Genomic DNA, 15,193 nt, shown 5'->3' on the forward strand with positions numbered 1-15,193 from the left:
CAGAGACAAAGGTACAGAATAGCTTGTGGCTCTCTCTCTCTCTCTCTCTCTGTGTGTGTGTGTGTGTGTGTGTGTGTGTGTGTGTGTGTGTGTGTGTGTGTTTGCACTATGTAAGTCCGGGGCATGAATGTGGAGTGCTGATATGTTTAAGGGGAGAATGTAAGTAGTGTGTGTAGGAGGGTGCTAGTGTGCCTAAGAGAGGATGGTAGTCTGGTGTGTAAGGACAGCTGTGTAGATGGCTATGTATAAGTGTGGGCATGTAACTGGGAACTATTTGTGGAGACCAGGGGTAGGTGGATGTGAGTGTGGGTGTTGGGGAGGATAGGCATGTGTCGGGGTCCAGGATATTGGAGTGTGAGTGTGCAGTTGGATAGACAGGCATATATGCAGCAAGCCAATGTGGCTGTGGGATAGAAGTGAGTTAGTCTGTGGGGGAAAGAGCTGATGAGCATAATTGTGGCTGAATTCACAGCGATGAGGAGGAGGTAGAGGTTGGTATATATGCAGGAGTGGGTGTGGATAAGTGAACCCTACATGTTTTGGTGGTGGGTATTGGGGTATATACGGGTATCATTTGGGGTATGTGGAGGTAGGATGCAGGGTGCAGGCAGGGATTCCCACGTTGGCATTTCATGTGGGTGGGTAGGTGTGTGCTGGGCACAGCATGAGTGAGGGCATCTGTGGGCAATAAGGATGTAATGCAGGTGGGCGACTGCTGTGATAGAGAGGCAGACTGTGGACGCGTGTGGGGAAATTGGTGGGTACAGGGAGGGTTGTGGTTTGATGCGACTGAGAAAGTGAGACCATCAGGGCCATTGTCATGGGGGTGGGGATGGTCAGATGTGGCTGAGCAGATAGATGGGGGTGTTGGGTAAGAATGGAGCTACAGGATGCACCCTGAGGAGCCTCACCCACCTCTCTTGCTCAGGTACAGGGCCTTCGTGTCCAGCCGGCTTTCCTTGCTGAGGACAGCAAGGCGCAATTGCAAGCCTAAGTACTCCAGCAGCCTTTTCCGGGCCATGAATACCTCCCGCTCTGCTGGCATCAGAGCGTGAAAGGGACAGTGGGCGATCTTCCGGTCCTGTGACAGGGTACAGGGTCACAATGAGTCCTTGGGGCTGCTATTCACCAGCCAGCCACATGCAGTGGTCGCTGAGGACTTCCGGCCACCCCACCCCACACTACAGAGTGACTGAGTGAGCAGGCTGCCTCTCTGTCCTCCGAAATGTGACTGTGAGGACACAGAAGGACGCCTGCTCACAGGTACCCAACAGCACATGTTCACCATCATGAGGCCTTCTGTCCTAGAAGACCAGACTTGACTGTGGGCTCCTAGTTTTATCTAAGAGAAGCCGGGTCTCAGAGGAGTCCTGCTCGGGATAAAGCCGCACCTGGAAGAACTTGAAGTAGCCATAGTCGACTGCCGTGCCCACAGCCGTCCTATCGCCTTGCACAAGAGTCACGGGGTTCAGGACATCCGCCCCGTAGCTAATGAGCCGGTCAATCTGAAGAACACAGAATCTGTCAAGCACACAAGGCCACTGGAGGGGTGGCAGAGGTGGCAGAAGCCACCTTCAACATGGGGCCGTGCAGGGCAGCTCCACACATGAACACATCATAAGGTGCGTGACTCCCAATTCCCGTGGGCATACTCGACAGCTGAAAGGCAGCCGGAGGAGAATACAGTTGCCCAGAAGGGCTGTGATTCCCTACTGCCTACACGGTGGCCATCCCCCATGTGTGTGAAAAAGTCAGAGGCAAATAGGGTAGACAGGCTTGGCCTCATCCTGAGATGCCATTCCCTGGAGAGCCATCTCTGATTCCATTCATGGTCATGGTAACATCAAAAATCACGATGGCTAAGACATAGGGATACCCGTTTGCTCACTGAGGGATGAGTAGATAAACAGAAGGTGGCACACACACACAGAGTAGGGTGGCAGTCAACCTTCAGAAGCTAAATCCAGCTTACCCAACTGAACAGTGCCCTATGCCCACACACCAGGTGTCACAGCCACTCCAGTGCGACCTCCTGGAACCCTAGAGCCATGACTTAACCTGAACGCTTAATTGTGTGAGATGCAGCCTGAGGGTTATCAGGGTTCACAGCGAGGCTCGGAGTCCAATCCTGACAGCTGAAGCTGACTACCAAGTAAAATCAGGAGGGGGTGGTGAGCAGCGGCCTGTGGACTAGACGCGGCTTTTGTTCAATAAATTCCAGCTGGGTGTGGTGGTGGACAGCTGTAATTCCAGCACTTAGGAGGCTGGGGCGAAAGATTATACGTTTGAAGCTTGGTGGGGCTACAGAACAAGACCTTGCCTCATCAGGAAAAAAAAAAACAAAAACAAAAAAACGAAACAAAAAAAAACCACCAACCCTAAGTAAATGTGTTCAGGCACTGTGGAAAGGTACAAATGTACTGTCTGCTTTCTTAGCATATTTCACTAACATGGGTCATAAACCCGGGTTTCAGGTAACCTGCAATGCGCATGCAGACCTGCTAGGTCCAGACACTGCCGACAGCTTGACGCTATCTCATTTCCCAAGCGCTGTGGGGGTGGGGAGGGTAGGTGCTGGATATTGTGTCCGCTAGGCTACTTTGGTCACGGACATGATCTTAGGATGACCCAGCCTATCCCACCCTGAACCCAGCAGGTACTCTCCACACCCTATCTCTTCCCAGCATCCTCCCACGCTTCCCCTCACTCACCAGGGCAATCTTGTTCTCGACGCTCCTCTGTTGCTCATAGACCAGGTCACACACAACACACAGGGCAGTGCCCAAGCCTTTGGTCAGAGGCAAGTTGGGGTCAGCTCCCTGGGACAGGAGCTCCTTCACAACCTGGACACACAGACAAATTCCTCAGCGACCATTAGTCCTGGGTACTACCCATAGGTCCCACCCACAGGGAACGTGATGGGTAGGAAGGATCATGGGTGAGCATCTTAGGGAGGAGGTGCGGTTCTACCCAGAGCCTGGTTCTGACACTATTTTGGTGCACATACTGGTGTAGCTGCTCTGATGGGTATTGTTTCTGCCATACTTTCTAGCCTGGGAAAGAGTGGCTCTGGGCCATGTACACACCACTGGTCAGGAGCACATCCTGTCTGCCTCCTTTGGCCGCTCCTCCTCAACTCTCCTTTTTCTTAACAACATTCATCAGTATCTAAAACTGTGCTGCCTGCTGCTTTAGGGCCTGACTCTTCCTGCTACAATGTGTGTATGGGGGAGTGGGAGCAGGGGTCCTCAAACCAGAGACTATTCAAAACCTTCTGCTCATAGTGGTACCTGTCTTCCCACAGAAGGTGCTCAGTAAGCACACGTTAAATGGAAGGAGGGCTGGATGAGGAGTTGGGATGGGTAGGCCACTGGTAGTCTGGATGTATGAATAAGTGGGTGGGTGAGAAAAAGTGGGCTGAGTAGCCCTATGGCTAAATTGACGGGTAGATGGCTGGATGGCTTAGTGAGTGGGAAATTGGGTAGATGCACCAGTAGATGGAAAAATGGCACCGCAAACATAGTAGCTGATTGGAGAAAGAGGCTCAGAGGTGGCAGAAATCGCACTGTTGCCTGGTGCCCCTGTACACGAGAGCTGTGGGCATAAGAGCCAGGTACACAAGAGGCAGGGGCCCAAGGTAGGCACTGGGTGCTCAGGTGCAGGGGCGTCAGACTCGTGGGTAGAGAGAAGCTCACCAGGTCATTCCCACTGGCAATGGCCAGCGAGAGCGGGGAGTGGCCGCTCCACAGCACGTTTGGATTCGCTCTGTGGGACAGAAGGAGCCGCACGATGTCCCTGGCACACTGCAGGAAGAAAGGCAGAAGCATATGGAGTCAGAGGCACCACCCCCAGGAGCCTGGACATGCTGCCAAGGACACAATTGACACTTTCAAAACCAAGCCAACCACTCAACTGTCTGCTCCTTGCGCCAGCACCACCTAAGCAGAGACTCCAGACAGGGACATGGGGTGGGGGAGACGGAGGAGCTTCAGTCAGATTCCAAACATTCAAAACAGGAAAGGCGCCAGTGAATAAATTGCTGGACATATGCTTTCAAAGGACAAAGGACAGTGATGCTAGCACACTGTGATGGCCACACACAAGGCCCTGACCTGTTACAGGGATAATGGAGGGAAGTTCCTTCGGCTGGGACTACTTGCGAGCCTCTTCCCCCCGCCCTGCTGGTGACCAGTGGCCTCTCTATTCCCACTGCTGCCAGGACTCCTCTCTAGCTGCCCTGTATGCTCTGCGGAGGCTACACCCTTGGGACGTGACAAATCCTAGGAGCTAGGACCAATCTCCTTCCCCAGCCCCTTTGCTGCAGCTTCAGCTACCACCCCTGTCCCCAGCATGGTTTCCCAGCTGCCCTCTGGGGTTCTGGTGGGAATGGTGGGACCCTGTGCCTAGCTCCTTCTCTTCCTTCTAAGGAAGCTGTGATCTGATGGGTCAGTCACTGCCTCTCTCCTCCTTCCCACCCCCTCCAACATTACCTATAATCCTGCATTTGTACCCTGGAACTCCCCCCACCCCCAGCCTCCCAATTCCTTGACCTTGCCCTGGCCACTCAGTCTTCTCTGGGCAGTTCCTATACAGGCCGAGCTCGGACTGAGTCCTCAGGTTCATGGGAGCTAAGTAGCTACAGGGCAGTGACGGCAAGAGGATGGCTGGGGGTTGGGACATGGCTTTTGTTCAATAAATTCCAGCTGGGTGTGGTGGTGGACAGCTGTAATTCCAGCACTTAGGAGGCTGGGGCGAAAGATTATACGTTTGAAGCTTGGTGGGGCTACAGAACACAAGACCTTCAGGCCAAGCCAGAAGTGGGTCCATGCATGGCTAAAGGGCATGTCAGTGCTGGAGTACTCATGGGCCCTATTCATGGTTTCCATTCACGCTCCGACAGAGTTCAACTCCACTTGGAATATGGTAGATTTGGAAAATCCACTGCAGCAGCTTCAGAATCCGTGGCCTGGCTGCAGCAGCCGCGACTCCCACCTTGAGAAGCCAACTTCTCAAGTTGTGACGAGGGGGGCCCACTCACACCAGAGCTTCCATCTCCTGTCTAGGTCTACCACAGAGACACAAGAGTACCCGATGCAGTACCCAAGCATGCACATCCCAATACCCATTCATGTAGATACATGCACATCCCAATACCCACTCATGTAGATACATGGATGCACGAATCCCAACTTACAGGTGAAACACACACACACACACACACAAACATCACGTTTGAATGCAGCTCTTGCCTGGCCTACAGTCCCTTAGGCTCAGGACTCAGCCCGTCCCTTCCCCCCCACTGTCACACTCCTCTCTGTGACAAACCAGCCAACCCAGGTCAGGGCCCCATGGCTGCTCACCTTCTTGTTGTCCTCTCTCTCACAGGCCACATGCAGAGCTGTGCGCCCTCCCTCCTCTGGGATGAATGTGTGTGTGGAGTAGAAGCTCTTGGGTGGGCCCGGCTCATTGTTGAGCTTCAGGCTTGAGGGCAGGAGATCAGCCTGTGGGAAACACAAGGCTTGAGTCAGGTCCTGTGTGTCCCTCTCCCCAGAGTGCCTACTTGCAGACTACAGATGTGGACTATCTTCCCACAACCCTCCACACACAGGCCTCAGAATTCTTCAAGTCACTGAGAATTCCACAACACTCAAAAGGGCCTCTAGACTCAAAGGCAAGCACCACCAAACCTGTTTTACTGTGGTGGTAGCAGTGTTTTTGTGTTGTTGTTGTTTTTGTGTTGTTGTTGTGTTGTACTGAAGAATGAAATCCAGGGCTTCCTGCATACTTGGAAACCACTAAACCATTTGAGCCACATCCCCAGCCCCTCCCACTTTTGGAGACAGGGTCTCTCTATGGAACTTACCAAGTAGACTCTGCTAGAACTCACAAAGGTTTACCCACCTCTGCCTCCTGAGTATTAGGAATTAAAGGCTGGCTACATCCATGCCTGGCTACATCCCCAGCCCTTACTTCCTCCCATGGCCACGGTTTGGTGCTGACCCACCTGGCCTGCCCACACCAGAAGTGGCTATGGCCAGGAGCACAGTGGTCAGAGCCTACATATGAGTTGCTTTGTACCACCCCAAGCCCCTTGTCAGTAGGCACAGCTACAGGTCCATACAGAGCCGCACCTTGCCACCTTTGTACACGTAGTCCTCGTCCGCTGCCTTGGCGTCCACGTTAGTGATCACGTGGAGCAGCAGCTCAGTGATCTTCACGCCCTCCTCCCCGGGAAGGGAGACTGCGATGTGGAGCGGGGTCAGGGACTGCAACTGCAGAGGAAGCGTGGTAAGGGTGAAGCCCAACCTGCAGCCAGGCAGGTGAGGTTAGGTTAGGGTTAATGTCAGGGTCCTTGCTGCCTGAGCAGATGAGAGGATGCATAGGCTACTGCAACAATTTCAGGTAACCGCAGCACCATCTCCTTCACACCGGCATCATGGGTGCAGGACCAGAAGGCCCAGGAGGGCACGAACAACAAATGGACTGAATGCTCTCAATGTGCCAGGTAACCCACAGGTGTCCGGGTAACCCACAGGTGTCCGGGTAACCCACAGGCATCCAGGGCCACAGCTGTGAATGCTTGGCTTGAAGCCAGTTGATTCTAGGCCATCTGTCTGACACTATCCTCTAAGAGTAGCACCTCCCTGTCCCTTCCAGGACCTGGCTCAGATACTACCACCTAATAGCCACATAGCTCCTGACCAGCCTTCTGATTGTCCCCACGGCATCCCTCTCCCCCTCTCTCTGAAGATGGTTCCTGATGGACTGTCTCTGAGCTCCAGCAGCTTGTGGTCATGGGAACCCTGCTCTCAGAGTGAATACCAGCAGCTAAGAGAAGCCAGTCAGGGCAGCCAGGCTGTGGCTAGGAAGATATGCTCCACTTGTCCCCAGCCCAGTTCAGTGTGACCTCACTCAGATAGGAAAGTGTCCCTGGAGAAAAGCAGGCTGGAGAACTCCCTGAAGGCAGGGTGTGGTTAGCCTAGAAAGCAGAAAGAGCTCACCAGGAGGGGATGTGTTGCACAGGGGAATATTCCAACACTGGAACCTGGGGCAAACTCTACACAGCACACAGCTTGGGGCAAACTCCTGCCACTGCTGAGATCTGAACCACCATCAGAGTTCCGACAAAGGGACACAGTGCAGCTGAGACCACTGAGCCATGGCGAGGTGATATTCTTTACCTGGTCTCATAGGGCAGCCCAACAAGGGATGCTGGGGTCAGATGGGAACTGTGCAGGGAGCCCAGCCTCACCTTGACCTTCTCCTTAGGGCACAAGGCCTGGCATGGGGCGGGAGGGGGGCTTCCAGGGACATTGGGGGTTGAGGTAGTGTGCTATCTGTGACTGAGGAAACTGTGGTATGTGGTATGGGGATGAGCAAGGTTTAGACAAACTGAGTCCTGAAGCCGAGGGAGTCCAAGAACCTCTGTAGCAGCTCTGAGTTTCCATCTTCGGTGTTCCAGCACCACACGCAGGTTTATGTGTTGAGAGCAATGTGCTTGTCAGACATGTTCCCCAAGAGGTGAGCCTAGCTCAAATGGGGAGTAACTGGTGCCTGAGAGTGCCGAATAGACCACTGGCTTCCACCGTGGACAGCAACAGTGCAAGACAGAAGGGACACAGACTTTAGTCAAAGGGAGACATGGAAACAGACAGGTGGGCAGGAAACCCAGGCTTGGTTTTTGCTGGCTGGATTTAGGGATTCAAACACAGTTTCTTTCAGTTCTTCCTGTCTCTCCATAAAGCTGACGTCACTGTGAAGGAGGGTGGGTCTGCCCTTGGCTTCCCCTCATACGCCCTTGTCTTACACTTATTTCAGATACAGGGAAGGGAATGCATTAGAACACTAGACGTGTCATGGTGCACTGTGAGAGAGAGATAGTGCAGCTTCGGAACCATATCTGCTGACACCATGAAACCTCACCGGAAGGCCACCTCAGCGGTAGGCCACCTCCCTCCTGTGGTGTTGCTAACACCTCACACATCAGGTGTTTACAGGAGGGTGAATCAGCTCTACTGCTGGCTCTGGGGAGCTATGGGCTTCTGTGAAGAGGGACTTGGGAGTCTGTGTGTGCCCCACATCCATCTTGCTGCTGCCAAGTTGTGGCCAAGTTGTTTCCTACCTGTGGAGGAAACTGAATGTCCGTCTGGGCCCCACTCATCAGTAGCAGCCTCACCCCTTCCACATCCCCAGCCTTCACGGCGAGAAACAGAGCCTGCATGGGCACTTGACACAGGTTAGGATCGGCACCTCTGCGGAGCAGCAATGTGATGGTCATCCAACGGTTTCTGCGTCTGTAGGGACCAGAAGGGCAGGGTCACAGGAGGGAGGGACAGGATCCTCTAAGCAAGGGATGAGGGGTGCTGACAACACAAACGCCTTGTACCCAGTACCTAGTCTTCCTGCCCAGGAAGAACCTGCTCCAAGGGCAACCTACCCAAGGAGGCCCTGTTCCTCTCCCTGGGAGGCTCAGAAGCATGGCTAACAACAAACCTCCCTGTGCGGGCTGCCCCAGTCAACCTCAGCTGTGGTCCTGCAGGACTTCAGCCAAGAATGGGTCACTTAACCTCACTGAGATGGGCACTAGCCCCTCCTAGGGTGCGTGCCAGACAGTGAGGTGGATGTAGCTACACACATACCACACACTGGCCGCCTGTTGAGAATGCAGCCCCATCAAATAGTGCCCTTGCAAGGATGCTGTCTTAGGGTTTCTTTTAGTGTGACAAAACACTATGACAAAAGGCAACTCGGGAAGGAAAGGGTTTATTTTATTTTATTTTACCCTTCCAGGTTCATCATTGGGGGAAGTAAGGGTAGGAGCTTAAGCAGGCAGGAACCTGGAGGCAGGAGCTGATGCAGAGGCCATGGAGGAGTGCTGCTTACTGGCACTCTCCCCATGGATTGCTCAGCCTGCTTTCCTACAGAACCCAAGACCGCCAGCCCAGGGGTGACACCACCCTTAGTGATCTGGGTCCTTTCACGTCAGCCATCACACCCCAGGCTTACCACAGCCCAATCTTTTGGGGGCATCTTCTCAGTTGAGGTCCCTCCCTCCCAAATGACTCTAGCTTGTGTCAAGTTGATGTTAAGACCAGCCATCACAAATTCAAGAAGACTGCTCCTAGCGGTGGTGCAGCGCTGTGATGGGTACCCACTGAACGCGACTCATCCTGGAAGCCATCCTCCATCCCTGCCATAGAATATCAGTGACTTACTCGACCATGGACTGTGCCATTTTCCTCACGGTCCCTTTGTATGGGAAGCAGGGGTGCTGTGGCAATGAACTGTAGGCCTGGGCACTCTTCTCCATGATGTCCCTCGAGACATTAATAGTGTAGTTCCGCAGGCACTTGGTAGACTCGAAATTTGTATCGACGCTGTACAAGGTGCTAGCGTCCACATTTTCTGCCGCTCCCTCAGACTCTTTCTCTACGTCAGTGCTGACAGTCTTCACTGGGGAGACTTCTTCCTTGTGAAGCATGTTGCTGGACTCCGGGGTTTGCATGGAGGCCAGGGAGTCATCCAGGCTGCTTGTCTTCAATTCATCTCCACCTGCTATGGGCATGCCCACATCGTAGAGATAATCTATGTTTGCATCCGCAAGCAAGAATGAAATTTTGGGGGTGACCAAGGATTTAGGAGATTCCTATGGCAAAGCACCAAAAAAGGTCTCATTAGGAGAAGGGGCTGCAGCTCTTCTCTCCATAGCAGCCCCTGGAAGAACCTGAGTGGCGGCACAGAGTTCCTTCACAGTTTACACACCTTTGCCGGGGCAGGGACAATTCTGAAGTCACTGCCCCATACCAGAAGCAAGCTGCCACTTGTCAGGGCTTACCATGCCACCTGTGCCTCCTGAGCCTACACAGTGTGCTCTATCTAGAACCGGGCATTGTTGTAGAAGCCAAGGAGGAGCTGCTGGTGAGACGACCCACTCTTGTTCTTTTGTGCACACAGGGCAGGGCCTGTATTGCATGCTCCATGCTAAATAAAACTACACTGTTAAAATTAGTTTCCCTGCTTTCTCTTTTTAATATGACTACTGAAAAATTTTAATTATATATGCATGCCTTGTGTTACAGCTTAAATTATATTTCTGTCCGGTAGTGCTGGTTCCCCTGTCCTCTGTCCTCAGGCACCTTGGCTCTCAAAGAGAAGCCCCTGTCCTGAAGACCTCCACATGGTTAGGAGTCTGTTAGACATGTGGATTCTCTACCCTTCCCTAGCCACACTGCCCTTTCCAGCATGCTGAAGTGGGGAGGCACGTCTCAGACCCCAGGCTGTTGTGCACATGGCGGCTCATAGGGGACACACACCCCTTGGTCCACATGGAATGGCTCAGGATGCTTCTGGGAGTTCCCAGGCACTCTCTTCTGACCCTCTGCCCCACTAGCCTTATCTTTCCATTCCCCATGTGTAGCCCTGGTTCACACATCAGGGAGGGAGCTGTGGCCATTTAGGTAGATAGCCAGGAGGATGTATGGCAGGTGATGGTGCTGTAGTGGTCAACGGGGCTGACCTGAAGCAGGGTCCTCTCAGCAATGTTGGGGTGGAAGGATTTGCAGGGATAATACTGGAGGAAGCACATACTGAGGGGCGTGATGCCCTCGTCCGAGCGCTTGTTCACGTCAGCGCCGAAATCCAGGAGAAGGTTCACAATGTCCAGGTGAGAATGCATCTGGAGAGGCAAGGACAGACATGAACACAGGAGATAGCCCTCAGCAGACAGAGGAGGGCCACCCACCGTCCATGCTTCCCACGCACACACACACACACACACACACACACACACACACACGCGCGCGCACACACAAGCACATGCACATGCATCAAGGCTGCAATGAGCAGGACACACACAGTACGCATGCTCAGCCTTGTTGAAAGGACACTCAGGTTTGTGATGAAGAAATAAACGGACCACTCCGAGGACTCCGAGGACAGTCCCTGTTAGAGTGGACCACCAGAGGCAGCCCACAGGCCAGTGTTCCTACACAAAAAGGACTTACTGCCGCAGCGGCCAGCACAGTGTAACCCTTGGAGTCAGCCACGTCAGCACAGGCAAGGTTGTCCCTCAAGATTCCAAAAATCCAGTTATAGTCCCCTTCCTCAGCCTTCATGATCATCTTCTTGGAAATCTGCTCCTTGGGGCCGCTGGGCCCAAACCTGCTGCGGTTCCCCTCCAGGATGGCAGGTATGTTCCAGCTGGTATGAGCATCCTTGTTCCTGGCAATACAACATGCTTCGCTGGTATTGGACTAGAATCTGGATAGCCCAATACCTTCCATGACAAAGAACCCAAAAGGAGCTATCTCCCTCCACCCTTCATTCCTCTGACCCACCAGAATTCTGCTCCCAGTCTTGGGCTCTCTATTCTCTACCACTCCTTTATCACCCTCAGCCCCAATGGCTACTCTGCCAGTCAGTTACAATCAGGATGGAATACCCAGCAAAGGAGACATGTGATCTAGAGATAAAGTGTTCAGCGAGAACTACAACTAATCCTTATACATGTCTGACTCCTCCTGCTCTCAACAGCAGAACCCTGAGTGAGCAGAAAGCTGGCGTACACACGGCCCCACTTGCTCAGAGCCAAGCACACACATCCCACCTTCTACTCATTTGCTTTCTGTTGGAGTAGAGAAAAGCATGGCCCCTAGCCCAGGGTCATCACGCAACAATGGAGTTTTCTGTGTGCTCAGAATGCCATTCACAATCAAGAACTCATGGGTTTATTCATTCAATAGTTATCAATGATTATGAGCACAGTTGATGGCTGCACCATGGATGCATGGCATAGGTGGATGGATGGGTGGGTGGGTGGGTTGGATGCATGGGTGCATGAGGGAATGCACGGGCATATGAGGGAATTCGTGGGTGGAATGGACTGGAAGATAGGCACGGCAGTGTAGATGGAGAGGGTAAGTGGGTACAGAGAGTGAATAGATGGATGGGTAGATGGGTGGATAGATGTAAGTGTGGTTGCCCGGGTGAAAGGATAGATGAGTGGGTGAATGAATGAACTGATTGATGGGTCAGGAAAGAAGGTGTATAGGTGGATGGATGGGTGGATAGATGGATGGATGAGTAGATAAATGGAAAAGTCATTGGCGCCCATCAATTAATTCTAAAATGTCCACTGGCATCTGCAGGCCATGTTTAAGGATGTAAGAATTGTAGAAGATTCTTGAGTATTAAACTTTTAGGGTTAACAGTTTTCCCCAGGTGGCTGCTGATTTTCCCAGCACACCATCCATACCCCAGGGTATCTTCAAATATGGTGGGCAGTGCAAGTTTCCATGGCTTTCCTTGGAAAGGTCAAAGGTCTAACCAGTTTTCAGGCCCCATTCCTTCCCTGAATTCTACCCTTGGCTCTATGTCAGACCCTTCATTAACAAGTATTGAAAATAGCTATCTCTTTTGTTGTGTTGGTATGCACAGGGACTTGACTCACAGAACTTCTACTAGCAGATAGGAACCTTGCCTTAAAGAATACAAGCTCTGGCCTAAGGAAAACGGAAGGCACACAGGTCCAAAAACCAAGGTTTAACCTCAGGAGTTTATCTGAAGGGATATCCCCTGCAGTGGTCTGCTCTAGTTCCGAGACACAGATGCCTCACGTCTCTGCCTGGCTCCCTCCTCTCAGGGTACCTGTCTGGTCTCTCAGCACGGGAAGGGCTGAGTCACTAAAGCAAATGCTGTGTGTTCACATTCATCCAACAAGCAATACTAAATGGTACTCAGGCCCTTAGCTACAGCCGTGCAGTGGAAAACATAAGAACTCTCCCTGAAAGGGATTCCTTATTCAGTGAGGGGACAAAATTGAAGATCACCTGAACTTGTAAGTTTGCTTCTGGATTTTGACCAACAAAGGAGTCTCGTTTGTTATGAGCCAGGGTTCTTCGTCCTCAATGAACGGAGGGATCTCATTCATGAAGATGTGGTCATCTAGCTCTTGGCGCAGGGAGTCGGTCATGGGCAGGTGACTGTTGTCGGTCGAATAGACGTGCATCTCTGGAGGCAGCTTTAGTTCATCATTCAGGAGATACTGTTTATAGTCATAGAAGAAGGGGTCCTGCTCCTCAGAAAGACCCAACTCCACCTTCTCATCTGAGAGATCAAGTCTCCTTCTCGATTTTGTGAGGAAGGCCAAGAATTCGGGGTAGTTTACCAAGGAGAAACCGCTGGGAACCCTGGTGCACAGCTTGAGGAGGTACTCACGGAACCACAGGCCAACATCCTGACTGCCATCAGGGTAGGTCTCGATGCCCGGCCCAAATCTCTGGTCCTCTTTGTACAATCCCTGCAAGGGGAGCCCACGGGGCCAGAAAAGACACTCAGTCAGGCTTTCTACCAGGTGACAGTTTCCTAAAATCAGCAGAGGAAAATGTACTCCTGAGAGAAGTACTCATCCGCTCCACAGACTGAGGTGTGAGGTATGTGAGGCACTCAAACTGTGCAACTTTGGAAGACAAAGGGCAGGGGTGGGAACAGCCTCTCTCAGCTGAGGGCATGACCAAGGGCTGCCAGTTGAGGCTGTGATGGAGACATGCAGGGATGCTCATCTCCTAGAGACCTCTGCAGCCCTGGAGTTAGCTGCTAGGCAGGCAGTTTTTCTTACACGCATCCGTGCTTATGAGGACAGGGAAATGGCTGCCTGCTTTGTTGCACTCAGTGAACATTCAAAATTCAAAGCCTTTTTATTGGTTGATTTCAGACAGACTCCTTCAGAAAAGTTTACTAGGACCAGCCCCACCCCATTTGTCATTCTGATTCACTCTAGCCCTACAGTAGACTTTGTTCCTTGTGACCTTAACTGGCATCAAAAGATGCCCCCTCCCTCTCAGAGTATGTGGCTCTGCCTTTTTCTGAACTGCCTTTTTCACGACTTAGAGGTGAGTGTGTCCATGGGTGCATGCATGGAACGGAGTCTTCCAGTGGGGATTTGCATCAGCCCTCCCTCTCCCATTCAATTAGCTGAGGGAATCTATGCTCCAAAGACTCCTCGCTCACTGAAAGTAGCAAACTCCCTCTACTCTGGCAGGTTGTGCTCACTGGTTTGCTCTCATGAAGCGATGCACCCAGCCCCCATGGGTATGAGCTAAGAGGGGAAGGAGGATAGGAGGGGGGAAAAGCAGAGTGGAGAAGAGGAGAGCAGAAAGAAGAGGAGAGGGACTGCCCTTTGCTTTCTATGATCTCCCAAGGGACAGTTCGGTTTCTAGACCTTTCCGAGTGCTTCCGTCACCACTTGCCTTGGGGATGCAGAGAAGGATCTCAACAAGATGGAGCTCTGGTCTGGTGCAGGAGTCAAAGCAAAGCCCTAGCTTCCCGAAAGGCATGTGCCTTCTAAACTGGCATCAAAAGATGCCTGGAGGTCGCTGGGTGGTGGTCTGTAGGCTTGATGGGCCTAGCAAGGAGGTAACACTTTCTCTGGGAAGCTCAAGAGACACTTAGGTAGGAAGCTACAAGAGCACATGGGCCAGGAAGAGAAACTGGAAAGCCACGGAAGACAAGGACTATAAGGAAAGAGGCACTCCAGGGGGAAAAAAGGTGTGTGTGTGTGTGTGTGTGTGTGTGTGTGTGTGTGTGTGTATGTGTGTCCCACAAGTGCTCTTGCTCAAGACTCAGCAGCTCTATTGGTAGAAAGCAACTCAAGAAGATAATCCAAGGGTCATTGAAGTCACAGGTTGGCACCTCGCAACAAAATAGACTTGTATTCCCAGCCACTCCAGGGCTACAGCAAGGGGGACTACATATTCAAGATGAAACTTTACTGCAGAGTGAGTTCCAGGTCAGCCAGGGCGAGTCAGTAAGACCCTCTCTCAAAATACAAAGCTAAATAGAGGACTGTGGGCGTAGCTCACTGGCACAGCGCTTGCCTAGTACACACAAGTCCTACGCTTAATGTTAATTGCATTAAATTTATTCTTCAAAGGACACAGATGAGGAAAGACACCACAGGGCTGAGGGCTGATTTCAAATTGTATTACTGATAAACACTCATATGGCAGAGTTAGCATAAAGAGCTCTTTAACCATAGTAACATAAACACTAGCATATGAACACTAAACATATATGCAGACAATTCACTGTAACTGATTGCACACAGACAGACAACAGACAAGAATGAGAATCAGCATTACCTGCCACCAAAGTGCTCCAAGCTCGAATCACAAAGAGATGCCACAATGTGCCCACA

General features: G+C 52.1%; 1 protein-coding gene across 5 annotated transcripts in view; it reads right to left on the minus strand.

Moving 5' to 3' along the window:
- Positions 1 to 15,193, minus strand: part of Ankmy1 (ankyrin repeat and MYND domain containing 1) — a 43,148-nt gene that overhangs the window by 15,780 nt on the left and 12,175 nt on the right. For all 5 annotated transcript variants that reach the window (XM_006529591.4, XM_006529590.4, XM_017320666.2 and 2 more), the window contains 11 exons: positions 12,828 to 13,297; positions 11,004 to 11,220; positions 10,517 to 10,675; positions 9,216 to 9,646; positions 8,123 to 8,294; positions 6,132 to 6,272; positions 5,361 to 5,501; positions 3,696 to 3,803; positions 2,712 to 2,843; positions 1,392 to 1,505; positions 916 to 1,081 (listed from right to left, as the gene is read on the minus strand). In XM_006529591.4, coding sequence (XP_006529654.1) covers positions 916 to 1,081; positions 1,392 to 1,505; positions 2,712 to 2,843; positions 3,696 to 3,803; positions 5,361 to 5,501; positions 6,132 to 6,272; positions 8,123 to 8,294; positions 9,216 to 9,646; positions 10,517 to 10,675; positions 11,004 to 11,220; positions 12,828 to 13,297 — 2,251 coding nt within the window. The remainder of the gene's footprint in view (positions 1 to 915; positions 1,082 to 1,391; positions 1,506 to 2,711; positions 2,844 to 3,695; positions 3,804 to 5,360; positions 5,502 to 6,131; positions 6,273 to 8,122; positions 8,295 to 9,215; positions 9,647 to 10,516; positions 10,676 to 11,003; positions 11,221 to 12,827; positions 13,298 to 15,193) is intronic.

The sequence above is a fragment of the Mus musculus genome, chromosome 1 (assembly GCF_000001635.26).
Source record: "Mus musculus strain C57BL/6J chromosome 1, GRCm38.p6 C57BL/6J".
NCBI lineage: Eukaryota > Metazoa > Chordata > Mammalia > Rodentia > Muridae > Mus > Mus musculus.